At 40.5% G+C, this 17,954-nt stretch overlaps 1 protein-coding gene across 1 annotated transcript in view; it reads left to right on the forward strand.

Moving 5' to 3' along the window:
- Positions 1-3,398: 3,398 nt before the first annotated feature.
- The window catches only part of LOC112954155 (cytochrome b-245 heavy chain), an 18,131-nt gene continuing 3,575 nt past the window's right edge, over positions 3,399-17,954 (forward strand). The window contains exons 1-10 of the mRNA XM_026047298.1: positions 3,399-3,462; positions 6,236-6,331; positions 7,589-7,699; positions 8,983-9,067; positions 10,290-10,435; positions 11,217-11,407; positions 14,215-14,344; positions 15,173-15,265; positions 16,727-16,980; positions 17,574-17,736. Of these exons, the coding sequence (XP_025903083.1) occupies positions 3,418-3,462; positions 6,236-6,331; positions 7,589-7,699; positions 8,983-9,067; positions 10,290-10,435; positions 11,217-11,407; positions 14,215-14,344; positions 15,173-15,265; positions 16,727-16,980; positions 17,574-17,736 (1,314 nt within the window). The 5' untranslated portion in view covers positions 3,399-3,417. The remainder of the gene's footprint in view (positions 3,463-6,235; positions 6,332-7,588; positions 7,700-8,982; positions 9,068-10,289; positions 10,436-11,216; positions 11,408-14,214; positions 14,345-15,172; positions 15,266-16,726; positions 16,981-17,573; positions 17,737-17,954) is intronic.

The raw sequence follows: 17,954 nt of genomic DNA on the forward strand, positions 1-17,954 counted from the left end.
GTGACGGCAGCTCTTCTGGGTGGTGCAGAAATGGGCCCTTTTGCCAATAGACCTAAGGTTAAGGATGTGGCCTTTTCCCTCAGAAAGAAAGGCTTGACAAAACTCTTGTCTTCTTTTGGTAGTATCATAGGAAGGTTGGGAAAAAGAGATTTCACAGCTTTCAACAATAGATTTCGGCCTACAAAACATGGGAGGCTTTTGGGGGCTTTTCTTTGGCTCTCCTCCTGCTACATGGGTAGGGGCACCAGAGCATTGGCTCGGCAACACTGTCAGCAGTGCAGGAGCTGCATCTCCTTCAGCCCTTTCTGTTAGACTCCCTTGCAGTTTATACGTGCACAGTCCTAATGTTGTCCCTTTTAGCAAGCTTGTGTGGAAAGACCTGGGCCTACTGCAGCTGCCTTGCATTTTATTTTGTATTTGTATAGGATTTAGCATGGGACACTATTGTGGGGATGATGCCCGGAGCTAGATTAATTCATAACCTAGGCAGTAAAATTAGTGCAAGGATAAAGAACCCTGAGACCTGAATACTTTTACAAAAGTGCCATGTTGGAAACCATTCATTGAACTTTTCAGTACAAAAAAGGGTGAAAAATACGGTGCATAGTTAACTTGAAAGAAATTTTAGAGACAAAGATAGAAAGTTTTTAGATAGAAAGTAGGTAGAATTTTCATACTCTTGTTTTACACAATCTTACATTAATACACAGCTGGCAATGTTGCTTTTTCTGGTAATTGATGTACTTTTTTACATAGACCAAATTACAAAACACGCAAGTCTCTCTGTCTAGAGCAGTGTGCTTTCACTCATTCAGAAGGTACAAGCACCACAATTAAATCAAGGGTGATGTGTGGGTGGTTTTGATACCACTTCTGCTCACACCTGTTACTTACAGAAGCCAGACAAGGTTTGCTACGTGTTGTCCTATTTTTTTTTAACTGTTGCTTTATCACCAACAGAGACTTTTCCGTGGCTAATTTACACAATGTAGGGGCAAAGGGTATTTACAGAGCATTAAAAAAATTATTACAACAAGATACTTTTTCCATTCCTTTTGGACATATAAGGTAATTTCAGAGCTGTGGCTGAGCTAAGCTCAGCAGCATCTCTTGGGTTTATGGCTTAGCAGAAACCTCCCAAGCTGCTGAACCCCTGTTTTAGCGGCTCTGGTGCCTGAGGGGCAGCCAGGCAAGCGAGGGCTGCTGATCCTCAGAGTGTCCTGGTGCACATAGCTGCTCAGCCCAGAGAAGCCATAGGCTACTTCAAGTAGTGGAGAAAAGGGAGCCATAAAGAGAGTACTGCCATTCCTGAGCAAGGAGAATTTGCTGATCTTCACAGCGAGAAGGAACAGCCACAGATCAGGATTGACCCCTGACCACTCAAGCTCCCTCCCTAAACACAGGAGCGAAATACAGGGGACTAGAGCCTCAGGTGACATCAATTTGGACAGGTCATCAAAGGAACTGACACCACATGAGAGCCTGAACCATCACAGAGCTGGTCAAAAGAGGATGAACTGTGAACTCAGCTTAACAGATTCTGACGACTTTACCATGGTTTTCAGTTACTGAAACATAGGCGTCTTCTGAGGAATAGCAAGATGATTAAAACATGGACAGTCTTGACTATGTGGTGGGATGGAGGACTGCTCTTACAACCTGGGCTACCAGCTGTTGCTTCTATACTTCTCAATAAAAAATAATAATTTAGAAGTTGCCTGTTGCACTCAGATGCCTTTGTTCATTTGTTTTATAAACACCAAGAAACCTATGACTTTGTTTCTGCAGTGGATCTTTGTTCAAGTCCCAGTTATATAACTTTATGGAAGTCATATTCTGGAAGAAATTTAAGAAAGGCCATAAGTTAGGAGTAGAGACAGGAGGAGATCTGTTATGAAGAACACAGGTACTTACGTTGCATCTCCTAATTCTCGTTTCTTCGTCATGACCAAATGTTACATCTCTACCAGAATCAGTTCCTAAGCTAGTTTCTAGCTAGTTTCTAAGTGACTCCATAGCAAGGTAAATTGTACTGAAACTGATTTTTTTTTTCTGTCTGGTGTAGGTTGCTCAATTTCTATATCTGCCTCTACAGTTCTTGGTATCTATGTGACATCTTGGTCTAAAGTGCAGATCAGCTCCACAGTTACCCCACAGAGCCAGTCTATACTGTTCAAGTTTGACAGGAAGATTTCTATTTACTCCTGTAGGGGCAGGATCGGGCCCTGCAAAACATCTATGTCGTCTCAACTTTGCCTTCTGCTGTGCTCTCTTAGACTTTCTAACGCAGCAAAATTCTGCAGGACAGGAGTGCATTGAATAATGTGTTATAGCTGTAGCAAAGGGAAAATGCTGTTAAAAAAGTGCTTCTGCATAGAGAAAAATTAAAGTTTTTTTTTCTTTAAAGTATAAAAGATTTTTAAAAAAGCATTAATATATATCCAGATCTTTGGAAAGAAGGTAGGCTTGTGTTACCCACTTTTAGAAGAGCTCTACAATTCTGTGGAGCCGTGGTCATACACAGGAGAAAAAGTGAAGAGGAAGTATGTTTAGAAGCACTTCTCCTCTCTAGGGCTCTGACCTTGCCCAAGGATGTTCACACTTTATCCCCAGTCTCCCTCCAATCTTCCATTTTGTGCTGTTCACCACAAGTTTGAAAACTGTCATACCACAAAGACCAAACATACAGAAATCATTATCTCCCTCAGAAAATCATGATACTATTTTTGAAAAATGAATGCAGTTGGGACAAATGTCCTCTGGTTCCTAAGCTCTAAAATACAGTGGGACAATACAATTTTCCATGTATTTCTCTATAATCACAAAAGCAAAATGCTTCCTTTAAAAATTATCCTCATGTAGTGACGTGATTCTTGGGGCTGGAATCCTATGAAAAACTGGGTTCAGGAGAGGGAAAGTGGCAGAACTTGCGCACTTGCACCAGACAACAGAAATGGTAGGTTACAATCTGGGAGCGAATTACTGGAAGATAAATAACCTTAGTGATTATTCACCAAAGACGATCATCAGGAATAGTAAATATAACATAAGTGATAAAAAAAAAAAAAAAAAAAAAGGCAAGACTGGATAGGGCTCCAGGGCATTGCAGGTTGTATAAAGTGGCAACACCTTTTTGAGCTGAAAACTCCAGCAAAACCCAAACTCTGTACCGCATGAGGAAGAAATAGTTTGTTTCTTTGGCTTGCATATATTTAAATTACCAAAAATTCCATGCAAGACAGTAGAAAGATGGTTTGAAAATGAACTATGATATGATTCAATGGTTAACTTATTTCCTAAATGAATGAGAAAGGAAACAGGTTGCTGCAAGCTTCTACTCTCACTTCCTTATGAGAGAAGACATAGACACGGTCCCAGAAAGAGCAGGGCCACTGTGCACGCTCTTCTCAGGCAACCATGGGTAACTGGGTGGAGAATGAAGGACTGTCCATCTTTGTCGTCGTAAGTACAATTTTTCTTGTGATTAGTATCTAGCAAACCGTTCCACGGAAAGCTGCAACAGGGTAGATCTCCTTGCGTCCGTGAGTGATGCAGTTGCCTTTTCTGAAACTAGGGTAGCAAGTGCAGTTGCATTATACCTGAAGAGTTTATTTTTTTAAGGAGCTCTAGCTGGAATCCAGGTTGCTGCAGGCTACCTTGTCAGCTGAGAAATGATCGTATGTTAACTCCCATTTGCTTTGCTATAAATATTGAAGTGTCCAGAGTTTCTGATGCAATAGTGATTTAAGGAAAACAAATAACGTTACATCTCAGTGTTAAGTACGTGTATTTCGAAAGAGAGAAAAAAAACGATGAAAGCAAACCTCTCTTGCACTTTTATAAACAAAAGTGAATGTTACTGAAAGCACAGTGGGTATTTCTTGATAGTAGAAAATCTGTTAGTATAGTCAGATTCCGGAATTTAGAGCAGTGATTCATAAATCCCTCGTTAAGACAACTTGTATTTGAGCTGTGCTTGTGTATAGCTTGCATGCAGCTGCTCTGAAAGTGGGTTCAGTTAATTCCAGGCAACATCCAAATGTACTGAAAATCATCCTTACATTTAAGAGCTAAACTGTAAGGCAGATCTCCTTCTTCGAGGAAAGAAGTTCGTATTTCAGTGTTCCTTTTTTGTTCTTTTCGCTCATGTTACAACGGCCTGGGAAGAAATGGATGATGTAAGAGCTGTAAGTGCTCAATATTCTGTAACAGCAAAATGTAATACCAATGAGGACATTGTTGCAAAGTGTTGTTAATTAGGCATATACTGAGAGGAATAAAAAGAAGGTATAAAACTATATTTGTGGAGACTAAAATGTGAATATCTTTATTCACAAAGATATTTGCCTTGCTATGAATGATCAGTACTTACATGTTACATTGTGGAAGCATAGTTCTAGTTCAGAAACAAAGCTCTGACACTTTGGAGCTTTGGAAGAGCTGTATTTGCTGTATCCAGTCACTTGAGGAAGTAGAAACTGTCAAGAGATGAATTCCGTCATAGTTCTCCCATCAGGACTGCAATATTAAATAAGAAGCCATTATTTTCTTCAATGAGGAATTTGTGTTCAGAGTCTCAGAGCTGTACAAGGTTAGCCAATATACAGGGAAGGAAAATAAAGAAGTCACTGACATAAAAAAAAATAAAAGAAAAATAAAACAGTTCATTGGAGGCCTTTACAAAGTGTCCTACTTTGTCCATTACTCGTTTATTGTACACCAAACAACTACAGGATAACCCAGTGCTTGATAGAAACAGGGTTCCACTTTTTTTTTTTTTTTTTTTACTTTTCTCAACAAAACAGACATAGTCTTGGTTTCCTCTGTTTTGCTTTGTTTTTCCTGACATGTCAACCTTATCCCCAATGTATGTTGCTTCCACTGGCCCTAACCAAAGAGTATGGGTGGCTGCTGACTCTTGCACCTCGATCCAGGCTGTCACAGGGTGTCACAGTGTTGCTCACAGGGCCCACATTCCTTATGAGGCAAAACACAGAAGTGTGAAGCTCCATCACGGATCGTGCCAAGGATCTTAGTCTTCTGGACATGCTGTCATGTTACTGTGCATGGAAGTAGCACAATCCTGCTTTAAATATGCATCCTCAGCATTTTACCTGAGTTGAGCTTAATTTTGTAATAAAGACTTGGGGATTTCTCACATACTTGCTTATGCTGATGGAAATTCCTTCAATTCCCTGGCATTGCACCTTGTAGGTGAGACGTTTTCAAGATCTAAAATAACAACTCCAGTGTCAGCTGAGCCAAGGAGTTCAGCAAGAATAGTACTTAAAAGTATGAGCTAGGTGGGACAAGAGGCTGTAGTATCACAGTTTTGTCCTGAATTTATGACCAGAGACTACAGGCCTACTGGTCTCAGGCTTTGTCTCCTTCATCATCATGCTCTACCTAGTAAATCTACTTAGAAGAGAGAAGCAGTGACACGATTTGGTTTCCCTGGGGGATGCGAAGTCAGCCAACTATCTCCAGAAGAGTGCATGGCCAGATTCATCACCGCCTCCTGGGCTGGACAGGCCTGCACCTTTGAGAAGTGCTCATAACTTCTTTCTCTAAGTAATTCTGCCATGTAGGATGTGCAATATGAGAGAATATTGCAATGTAGATACTAAGAAGCCCAATTTTGGGTAGCCTAAACTCCACCTAAGTGCCTATGTTGAACATTTCCCGCTGACTTCAGACCTTCAGAGGCTCTTACTCAACTAAAAATGTCAGGGACAGGACTTTTTTCTCAGGAACTTAGGACTTTTGTGTCAGGACTTCAGGTGTCATTATGGACATCTATATTTAGACCTCAAACTTCTTTGTCCTTTGGCACAGCTCCAAAGCTTTCTTTTGGTGGCTCCAAAGTCTTCCTCTGACAAAGATGAGTATGACTGAGGTACTCCCATTAATAAGAGGTCCTACCTTCAAAAGATGTTTAGAGATTCAACTACACTTACGGACTTAGACAGGCTCTAAGCCTAAACTCTTCTAGCTATACAAAGTTTTCCAGTACCATTTTTTATTGTGTTTCTTTGCCACTCCACTACTCCTATGTATATACCTCAAAGCCCATTTCCACCAGAAAAATGTCATCCCTGCTGATCACACCCTGAAGTGCACCTTTCTGTGCAAATAGGAATGTAATGAAATAATTCTTCATTTTCTGAACTGTGTAAATTCAGACGTATAGACTTTAACAACAAACTCTAAAGGTTCCTGTTCACTTCTCTTTCAGCTTGTGTGGCTGGGGTTAAATGTCTTCCTCTTTTGGTGGTTCTATCTTGCATATGATCTCCCACCAAAATTCTTCTACACCAGAGTCCTCCTTGGCGTAAGTAAAAAGTACATATTATTCTGACATGTACTGGACATACAGCATTTTTCCCTTACTTTGATTGAAAAAGAAACAGGTTGAATCAGTAGATTCGTACAGGAGTAAAACGTCACATGTAAACAACTGAATAGAACAGACAACTGAATAAAAGAGTGACTTTGAACAGAAAGCTTATATGAAACAAAAAAGAATTCCATTCTGAAGAGATCTTCAGAAGTCTTTTGTTCCTGATAATTAAAGAAGTGAACGTATATTCTGTCTGCTTTATTTTTTTCAGAAGATGAATAAAATATTTCCATTAAAATTGCTGTGCCATCACTTCCCTTTGCAATTATTCCCTCATAGTATGAACTGGTTATATAGTTATTAGCCCTGAAAAGCCATCATCATTCATATAGTCATCAAGTGATATTAGGCAAGAGAGGTCCTGAATCCCAGCCTACTAAATACAACGTAACTGGTTATATTGAACATCGCATGTCCTGCCCCAAGTCAATGCACAAAGAGCAAACATTACCTTTTCCTTTAGTTTAGTGTGCTTGGATTAACTCTTTGTCAAAATCTGAAACCATTCAGGATATAAAGTTCAGCTTAAGAGATCATATTCCTAGAAGATGAGATAACTAATTTAGACTCCCTTTACTGACAGCAGAGAGGCGTAACAGAGAAAGAGCCCCAAGCACTAACCTTCTGGAGCTAGATGAACTCTTATGAACATGCTAAAGCTTCTGTTATATTGGTGCTAGTCACAAGAAAGACAAACCTACATTTCTGAAAAATTCTGGGCCATCCAAGTCATTTCTGATCATACAGCCACTTCCTTCATGAGTTCTCCTTCCTTTTACCCCAAACCTCCAGCCAACTGAAACCACAGCATTAAGACTCTATATAGCCTTGGGACAGGAAACTCTACTAATGTCCTAGACTTCTGTGTTTGACCATCAATTTTCAGACATTGCAGGGAACTTTTCATACCATCATGTTATTCTGTGTAATTTAAAAAATGGAAATAGAAACAGGTTTTTATCTGGAGCAATGTGTTCTGTTCGCATGTAAACCCTTGACTTGGCCAGAGAATGACTACCCCGAAATGTGAGCATCTTTGATTATCTTAAGTTCTCATAAAACTTTCTTAAGAAGTTGTGGTTTGATGCATAAAAGAAATTTGCTTTTCCTAGATAACAGTCCTTATGTGAAATCTCAGTTTCCTTGATACTGCGTAAGTAAATACTTTTGGCCTCTCTCTCATTGCAGCGTGCTTTAGCTCTAGCAAGAGCTCCTGCCGCTTGTCTGAATTTCAACTGCATGCTGATTCTGCTGCCAGTATGTCGAAACTTGCTGTCCTTTCTCAGAGGATCGAGTGCGGTAAGATGAGGAAAGAATTTCAAAATCTATGAAAGAAGAAGACCCAAGCAGCCTTGCAAATCTACCAAGCGACATAGTCCAAGTTTCCCAGATAACTGTACTTTGAGGAGTGTCTTTTTCTGAGAAATAGACAAGACCAGAGTTCTCCTATGATAAAGAGTAGGATCTATGTGCTAACAGTACATCTAGTACAGTGGTGAGATACTGAGCCTTGAATCAGCCTTATTTTCCAATCTTCCTTTTTTCCCTTGTATCCTGTGCAACACAGTGTGTTCCATGTGGGGGCTGAAAGATCTAAAAAAAAAAGAGTTGCCTGTTATTCAGGATTCCTCCATACAGAGGAAGTGTGGGCATGTAAAAATAAAAAGAATAGTAAGCAAAACTGTAGGGTCAAACTGGTACTTGCCCTGCCCTGGGAAGGATCAACTAGTATTTGTCAAAATTCAAACTGGCTCCATAGGGTGCAGATGTCAATAATTCATCCATAGTCTGTAGGATCTAATGTAATTTGACCAATGTGTCTGGCAAGCAATGAGCTTGTGGGTATACGTGACCTTCACAATGTCTACAAGAGATGTCACAGCCACCGAGCTGAAGGCAGATTGGGAAGACAGTGTCTAAGGTCAAAGCAATGATACTATTTCAAAGGAGCTGGAGGAAATTTCAAAGCAGTCACTGCAAGGCCAAAAGCTCACTTCAACAGCAGAGAACTGTGTCCTAACACGGACTTGGGGCCACTTTGGGTGACTCCTGTAGCTATCCTAAATGAATTTCAGAGAGGTACACCCAGCTTCTGGGGGCAGGAATCACTTCATAGGACCGTAAGTGACTCCCGTGTTTGGAGTGGAAACTCTTCGAGACACTCGTACCCAAGCAGTGCTGTTTATTTCTACAGTGTAAACCAGAGCAGGATCCTCATGCTGGCTTAGGCTATTCGACACTACCAAAAAGTAAGAAAAATCATTAACAGTCACTTTACCATGGCAAAGGGTAATCCCTCCCTTAGTTCATTATATGCAATTATATGTATATGTATATTTAAATTTAATATGAATAGATACCTACTTTTGCCATACTGTATTTGAAATTTTCCCTCATGATCGAGTAATTGGTCTCAAGGGGACATATTAAAACATAAGCTGGTATTTCTGTGTTTTGAAGAGTGAAATATTTCTGTGCGCTCCATTGCTGTGTTCAGGGCTAACATTTTTTCCTTACATTTAAGTAACTCTGCCCAGGCGTCACAAATAATCTACAGATACTTTTTTTCTTCCCATCCAAAGTGCTGCTCGACCCGTGTCAGACGGCAGCTGGACAGGAACCTCACCTTCCACAAAATGGTGGCCTGGATGATCGCCCTTCATACTGGTCGGTACCCAAATGTTTCGTCATGCATTGCTTTCTCCCGTCACCTTACACGGTATCCGAGTGGGATTCAGGTTATAAACATACAGGCAGAGACCTGATTTTATGATCCTAAAGGGATCAGCATGTGTGAAGGCTTAAACAGGTTTCCAAATAATATGCGACAATTGGCAGAGAGCCAAAGATAGATAAGCCACCTTCCTGCTGCTCTGGTAGCACCATGCAAGTCAGTGCTCAATAAAGGGTACTGGCAACGTCCTGAGAACCAAACGCTCTGCCTTGAGCTCTTCTGTGGAGTTTTTTTCCTAGCTCGCTTGTCTGAAACAAGTAATAGAAGCAATGAAATAAAAGGACAAAAAGAATGAATGAGGCACTTTATCTCTCGCTACATAAACTAGAGGGGTTCTGTTATTTTTCAACAAATTTATCACCTCTCTGTCCAAGTACTTTATGAATTATATATCCTGGAACAGCCTTGGAGTCATCAATAAATTGCTTGAGCCGAGCAGGTTGCCCTCCCAAGCTGTGACTGTAGCGTGGCCACCGCTGCATTGGCAGGAATTGCATGATAGGCCACAGGGAAGCTCTGCAGCAGAGCTGAGCTGTTCAGCAGTGGGACATCAGTCCCCTTCAGTTTTGAAGGTTAATACAGTGATACAAAAGGGGAAAAAAATGAGAAGTGCTGTGTGTTTGCCCCTCCTAAAAATACGCAGTGAAACTAATAGTGCAAAACACCTCAGTTAAACTGTGTTTATGGACAAAGCCAACTCAGTAGAAATATTATTAGTGATTATTATTAGTGTGGCAGAGGAAAGAAACCCTGGCCCATATGGCACCAAAGAAATCCAGATTCATTTATTGACTCATCTACAGAACTCCGGTTTGATCCAGGCAAATCAGTGAAGCCTCCCTTTCCTTCAGTCTCCAACATACAAACTGGGGTATTGCTCTGCCATTTGGATTATTTTCTTGAGCAATAATGGGCTGAAAACTCCCTCCTTTCATATCCTGCCACCCAAAAAGATGTAAACGTCAGGTGGGAGCCCTGCGATAGTAAAACATGTCAGTCATCTGAAACTATGGTTAGCTGGGTAGGGTAAGAGAGGGAGCGTGCAAAAGTTTTAAGTTGCCTTTGACCAATGCTACAGAATTTAGAATGTTACCTAAAACCCCTGAGTACTTCTCTTGAGCTTAAGCCTGATGATTTCTTTGCTGTCGCTCCTAGCAATTCACACCGTCGCGCACTTGTTCAATGTGGAGTGGAGTGTGCACGCACGTGTGGAGGAGAAGGGCACCCTGGCAGCTGTGCTCTCCGGTCTTGGGGATAACCCCAACGAAAGCTACTTGAACTTCGTTAGAAGAACTATTCCGGTAAGCGACGTCAGGCTGTGCTGAATCACATCCATCCACACTCTTCCCTAAGATTAGCTGGGCACGATCTGTGTTGGGAGCATTTTACTGGGAAACGCAGTGCAATGTGTTCTTCTATGTTTGTCAGTAATCATTTTTTTTTTCTGGATATCAGCATTGCTTCAAGCTTTTTCACCTCAAGATTTCAAAATAATTTTGAAATGAAACCTTCTTAAAAACATAACATGCCCTGGAAAGAAGCCTTCTGACTCTGATAAATGTGAGGCACGCAGAAAGGAGGGCAAAGGTTTTGAACTTGGGCTCCCTGTTATTAAGATCTGGTTAAAGAAGAAAAACAAAAAGAAACCTAAGAAATATAGGGCGCCCGATGACCTTAAGCATTATGAGAGCCACAGGGTCATAAAGCCACAGCCATAAATTTCACCGCCTCAACACAGGGCCATAGGATCCAGCTCAAGCAGCGCACAGGCTCAAGGCCGCACTGCTGACCAGTGGCAGAGCTGGAAACAGTTTTGGGTGTGTGAATAGGCAGAAGCCTCTTTCTATTTCCACTTTTTTTTTTGGAGTGGAGTTTAGCCTCTTATTTTACTAAGGGTAAATCTGCAGTGCAACAGACATGGAGATGGGTTTCCAACAGCGCAGTTGGCACGTAAATTCACAGAAGGTGACTTAGAGACTTGAAACAAGGCAACAACTTTGGAAGTAAGACATACTAATGACTCATCTGGCTCAGCTTTGGTGCGTTGCTTTTCTCAGACAAATGTGTGCAATTATTTCACAGAATCCCGTGGGGGGCCTCTACGTGGCTTTCACGTACCTGGCGGGTCTCACTGGCGTTATCATTACGCTGGCCCTCATCCTGATCATCACGTCATCCACCAAAACCATCCGAAGGTCATACTTCGAAGTGTTTTGGTACACGCACCATCTCTTCGTCATCTTCTTTATCGGTCTTGTCATCCATGGTGCTGGGTGAGTATTTGCATTTGCCACGCAGTACACAATAACTAAATCTAACTAAATAACTAAATAACTAAATCTAAAGCCTCCTGTGCACAGAGGTAGAGTGATTTCAGTCATAAAGCAGCAGTCGTGTTTGATGGCGATGATGGGGCAGAACCACAGGGTCCCAGTGACACATGCATGAGGTTTCGTGAGAATCAGGCATCCTTAAACTCCCCTTTTCTCATATTTAATTGAAAAGCTTTTTTTTTTTTTTTTTTTTTCCTCAAGCTTCCTGCCTCTGCTTATCCTTGTGTAAGGAATTGCATCACACACAGGTACATAAGGAGATCACTCCATAAAAATAACATAGGGCCTATAATTCTCTTGGATTGATGATAACTGGAACAAGGGGTTATCCTTCAGACTTGGAGGGCTTTTAATACCAGCAACATCTTCAGAAAGAGGTTTTTAGCTGCTGCAGCTCAAGTGTACACAAATGTATGTTTTTTTAACTTCCAAATGCCAAAGAGCTGTTTCCAGTGCTGGTTCATCCCATAGCTTCAATACCTTCAATTAGCTGAAAAGCCTATTGAAACAATTTTAGCACCCTGCAAATGCAATTTTAGCCCTTAGAAAAATGAACCTTGGTTACTTTTATAAAACCACAGAACAGATGCACAGAGAAAAACAAAAAAGGCTAACATATCCAGGCCAGATGTCATAGCTCATAATTGTATGCAATATTTAAAAGGAAATTCTTGATGTTATATCCTTAAAAAATAAATGAGGATCCAGAGCATAGGGATGCTTGAAAACCATAGTGCTTTAAAAATGCTTTGTAAAAATGACTATTCAAAAACACTTCCTCTTAGTCCAGTATGGCTGAGAAAAGATGGAAATGATGTTACAACAGGAAGAGCAAAACCAGAGGGCAGATGAGTATCACTACCAGTATATTTGACCATGTGAACTTTCAAAGCCAGAAGGAGAATGCTGGAACAAAACCTGCTAAAGGAAAAGGACAAATGGTTCTTGTCTCCTGTGTCAAATATTGGATGATTACCTATAAAATGTCCCCAAGATGTCAGTAGTTACTCCACAATAGGATCAGAAAGCTCTTTCCTTAGTATTTAGTTGTCAGTGAGTGGCATATGTTTCATAAATAGCTATATGCTATTAGACATTTATTCTATATATATATATACATATGTATTTATATATACAGAAAATGGAATCAAAGGTAGTAGAATAAAAAGGGCAGATTTTTATCTGGTACAAACTGTTACAGCATTTTGTAGCTTTAACTGGTTTCTGTGCATGAGTCATGTCTCACAGACAAAACAAAAAGTTCAAAACCTCCCATCACAGTAAATGCAAAGAGAAAAGGGTTCAGAGACACTTTGGGAGTGAAAGTAAAGCTTTCAGCAGAAAGTAGCTGGAAGCCTAAACTATTGACAGCTTAGCTATAATACTGAGAGAAGCTCTGTACTTAGTAATGAAGGAGTAAGTGTCTCCTTCTCTTGCACAGGGTACCTGCTCTGCCAACCTTGAACTGGGGTGTAGTGCAAGGCAAAAAATACCAGGCTCCCTTCTTGCCCTCAGAGATGGGGCCGGAGTAGCAGGAAAGAGGCAGAAGAGAAGATGGGCTCCTGCTATTCCTGCCACTCACCACGCAGGAGAGCTGAACTGAGCCCGTTGTCACTAGCGGGAAAGTAAATCGCAGCTGGTGATGCTGCTAGGAACAGTCATCCCTTCTCTTTCTCCTTTCAGACAGGATGTTAATCAAACCCTTCAGGAGGAAGAAATGCATTAGTAATATTTAGTAATCTATTTTAACTTCTAAGATTGTGCAGAGACCTTCTAATAATCCTCTGATACATTTGTCACAAAGCTAGACATGTATATGATCCAGAGCTAGACATATATATGATTCAGATGCCATGTTTCTGTGAAACATGAAGTGAAAGAAATTGAAGTTTAAGCAAACCCAGCTTGCAAAAAAAAAAGAGAAGTCATGGGACAAGGATATCAACAGAATCATATTGGCATAAAACTGATGAAAATCCATCCGTTTCTAGGGTAAATCAGCAGATCTTAATCTGAATTTCTCTACAATGACCCTAATCCTACTAATTGTGCTCCTTTAGGAGTCTTTACACTCCCCTGAGGTTGGGAGAACTCCACACAAACAGGAAACAGTGAACAAGTTCACGACAATGTTTTCCTGAAAAACAGACAAACAAACAAGCAACAACAACAAAGCATATGCAGAGATTAGATTATCAGCTGACATAAGCTGGCTCTTATGCGTCAGTGTCCATTCACAGAATCTGAGTTCATTCAGACTATCTAAACACCTACTATCTGAACACTGTTAAATGCAGAAAAATGGTTAAAAGACATTGGAAAGGGCTTACCAGACTTTCAGAATTTCTGGTAAGGGCTTACCAGAATTTCTATGAAAGATAAGAGAATAAAAAAATCTGTACTGCTGACTAAGAAATTGATCTTCGTGCCTTTTCCTTTTTTTTTTTTTTTTTTTAACTGAAAGAAGTAGGGATTCCTACTGAAGCCACATTCTGGCAATGATAATGAATGTACTTCTCAGTTACTCCTCTGATATTTGTAGTCAGTATTTTTTCCTACAAACTTTCCTCCTCATTTTTATCCTCTGAATAGCAGCTCTGTGGGTGGATCAGAGCAGGAAGGCTGTATCAAAAGGGGCATTGCAGAAGTACATAACTGTGAGTTACATATGTAGCTTAGCTTTGTAATACATAGTATTATTTCAGATATTTCATTTACATTCCCTTAACTTTTTGTATTATTTTCAGGCGTATTGTACGAGGACAGACAGCTGAGAGTCTGGATGAACATGACCCAGATATTTGCTCTAAGAACTTCACTAACTGGGGGGAAAAAGGAGCCTGTCCAATCCCCCAGTTTTCAGGGAATCCTCCTATGGTAAGAACAATTGCATTGAGCATAAATCCAGTAAAAATTACTTACAATTTGCTCACTTTTTTGTTAAACAACATATACATGCTGTAAAAAAAGCAATGAAGTAACCCTCAATGCCCTTCAGTGGCAGCTTTATATGCAGCAGTAGATTTCAACCTGATGAATTACAAGCAGAAATGGAATAGAGACAGACAAACCACTTCCAGTATCAAAAATATCTCATAAAAGGAACACAGTTCATAGGCAAAGCAAAAGAGTAAATTCTATCTGAGAACTGGTTACCCAAATATATTCTGTGGCTTGTGGGCATTTCTAGAAACTAACATAATCCACAAAATAAATATTTTCACATTTTTAGTGGAGTAATATTCATTAAGCGAAGGCAAATGCCTCTGGAAATGTGACACTGACACTTCAGTTGTCAGGGACTAATTAGGCTGGTTATTCACATTACAGCCAGACAGATTTGCAGAAACCACATCTTTCCTGCAGTAATACAGACAAGAATCTTTAACACAGTCAGAGCTTTACTCCATGTTTCACTTAGGTACCTCCAGTTTTAGGCAGAGACAAAACTACTCATAGAGAGTACATTTCTGTAAATAATCTACTGCATGTGAGCAATTATAAATCCTGCTGTAAATTTCAGTAGAAGAAGAAATCCCCTCTCTGAGCAGAAATCATTTCCAAAATTTCATGTCTTTTTTGGATTCCCTATTCTGGTTGACAAAGAACCTAAATATCTTAAAATGTAATGTCCATTCAATTCCAGTCCCATTTAATGTAAACTGGCATCTTCCTCATTTGACTTCTCATTTTATTCTGTTGCAGACATGGAAATGGGTTGTAGGTCCTATGTTTTTGTACTTGTGTGAAAGGCTGGTGCGGTTTTGGAGATCACAGCAGAAGGTTGTTATCACAAAGGTATGTGTTGATGTTATGTTTAACAGTGGGCTGCTAACATTGCTGTTTTTCCACATAGAACATGGTGCAGAAAAGCCAGTGACTCTGACACACTGTACAAAATTATCAGGGAAAGAACCTCAAGTGTTCTGCTATTACACAATAAAAGAACCAAAAACCCCCAAACATTGCTTCCTAATATATATAGTTGTCTCTAAACCCCAAAGTAAATGCTATTTGGTCCCCAAATTAAACAAGAGGACAAAGTTAGCTATGACACAGGACTGAGAATCAGGAGGGAGAGGGGGATTTTATTGGTGACCTAGGGAAAAGATACACAAAGTAGAAATTCCATGGCCTTAAGAACAACTTAAGAAGCCAATATATATTTTTTTTCAAAAGCTGCCTGGGCTTTTAGGAATCTCAAATTTTCAGCAGAACAAATGACTTTTGAAAGGAGACTTAGACATGTGCCTATTTCGTGTAGCCAAAACCAGTATCAAACTTGGATAGTACATTCCCGTAGTATCTTACAGCGATATTAATGGTGGTTCTGAATGTATTATAGCCAAGTTAGCATTTGCTGAATGCTGAAACACATAAAACCTACCCTGGCCTTTCCTATTTAATTTCCTCACATGGCCCTATGCTTCCTCTCACGGGCATACCCTGTCAGAGCTAGTTCGGGGCACGGCAGTAGGTATCTCTGCTGTTCTCTGACATGGTGCTGATATGTTGGAAGGCTCCTATATATTAGTAGGATTTGTGGTAATTTTACCAAAATATCTCTGTGCTATTTCTATGCCGTTTGTCTGCCGTGTCTGCTTAGTTTCTTTTTGGCAGGAAATTTCTTTCACAATGCTAAGCATTAATACTCATATCTAAATAAGATAGGCAGACTCAATCCTCCCTCTTGTAAATCTCTTCTGAAAACCGAAAATAACCTTGCCAGACAACTAGAACTAAAATATTGTAGCCCTGGAAATACTATTGCTGCTTCTAGAATATTGCTTCTATTTATTCTTAAGTAAATTAGGCACAATGCAAATGCCCACAGTATGCTACTCAGGACAATACAACGAGAAAACTTCAGTTTCCACTGCTACTGTACATCCAATTCCCTATCTGTATGCTAGCCTTATACTTTTGCCACCATATATACATGCACTTCATTAGCAATGTGTACTGTGCCATGGCGTCAGGTGCATCTGGAATTAATCATGTGCTTACACAGACCTGAGGATGTGTTAGATGTGTAAGAAGCACAATGTGAAAATATATTCACCCAAAACTCTGGTTCTGCAGACTCTTATCTGGCTCTCAGATACTATTTCTCACTCTTGGTTCTGCTGGAAGCAAAGTTTCACCTGCTTTTTTTGCTCCCATAGGAGAGGATGATAATGTCAGGAAGGATGTAAATATACTTAAAAGAGTCATGAAAACAGCCATTTTCTTCTTTTCCCCTCATCCCTCCCACTGCAGGTGGTCATTCATCCCTTCAAGACAATCGAGCTCCAGATGATGAAGAAGGGCTTCAAGATGGAGGTGGGGCAATACATTTTTGTCAAATGTCCTGCCGTGTCTCGACTGGAATGGCATCCGTTCACCCTGACCTCTGCTCCCGAGGAGGATTACTTCAGCATTCACGTCCGTATCGTAGGGGACTGGACAGAGGCCCTGTTTAATGCCTGCGGATGCGATAAGCAAGAATTCCAGGAAGCATGGAAGTTGCCCAAGTAGGTACAAAGGATCTCCATGGTAAAATCCACCCAGCATCTATGGCACTAAAAATTTTCCTCAACCAAATTGGTCGAACCTGTGACACAATCCTTAACTCCTTCCACTGAGGAAGCTGGTGACCATTCCTTCAATCCACTTCAAGCTACTTGAGTGATTTATTTTTCTGTTTTTTTTTTTTTTTTTTTGAGTGAGTTTTTGTAAAGAAAATCAGGGAATTTTATGTTCAATTTTAGATCTACACTTTACTGTTATCTCCACATCTGACCTTATATCTCCAGCAAAGGATACTTAATCTCTTGTATCTCCTACTGTTTGAGAAGAACTCAATGCTGCACAAAGCCAGAGAAGCAAAGATTTGATCATATGGGGCTGTGGAGGGAGAAAAGCCCCTCTATGACCAGCTTGCCTAAGTCTGAATGGGTCCCTAGACTGCTTCTCTTATCAACATCCCCATCTTCTTTTCCCAACCGTTATTTAGCTCAAATGTGCATTGTAATGGACAAATAACTCACATTTTTGTTGTTATTTAAAATAGCAGTAATAAATATACACTTCGTTATTGATTTATTACCTATGCTTTCAATTTCAGGATAGCTGTGGATGGCCCCTTTGGAACAGCTAGTGAGGACGTATTCAGCTATGAAACTGTTATGCTCGTTGGAGCTGGAATAGGGGTCACCCCATTTGCATCTGTCCTCAAGTCTGTCTGGTACAAGTACTGCCACGATGCAACCAACCTAAAACTGAAGAAGGTACCTGTGCCCTGTGATCCCGGCTTTTCCAAGAACCCAAGCAGCCGTTTAAGGGACGATAGCCCAGATCAGAACAGGCCAGCAAAGGCAGTCTGGCTCCGCTAGGGTGCGAGTCCAGATGGGGAAGGGGGGTGGAGAGAAGTCTGGTTATCTCAGGTATTTTTGCTTTGGGCAAGCAAAAAAGCAGGAGGGTCAAATGGGAGGGGAGGGGAGGGGAG

The sequence above is a fragment of the Nothoprocta perdicaria genome, unplaced genomic scaffold (assembly GCF_003342845.1).
Source record: "Nothoprocta perdicaria isolate Ctin4 unplaced genomic scaffold, notPer1 scaffold_49, whole genome shotgun sequence".
In the NCBI taxonomy this organism is placed as follows: Eukaryota; Metazoa; Chordata; class Aves; order Tinamiformes; family Tinamidae; genus Nothoprocta; species Nothoprocta perdicaria.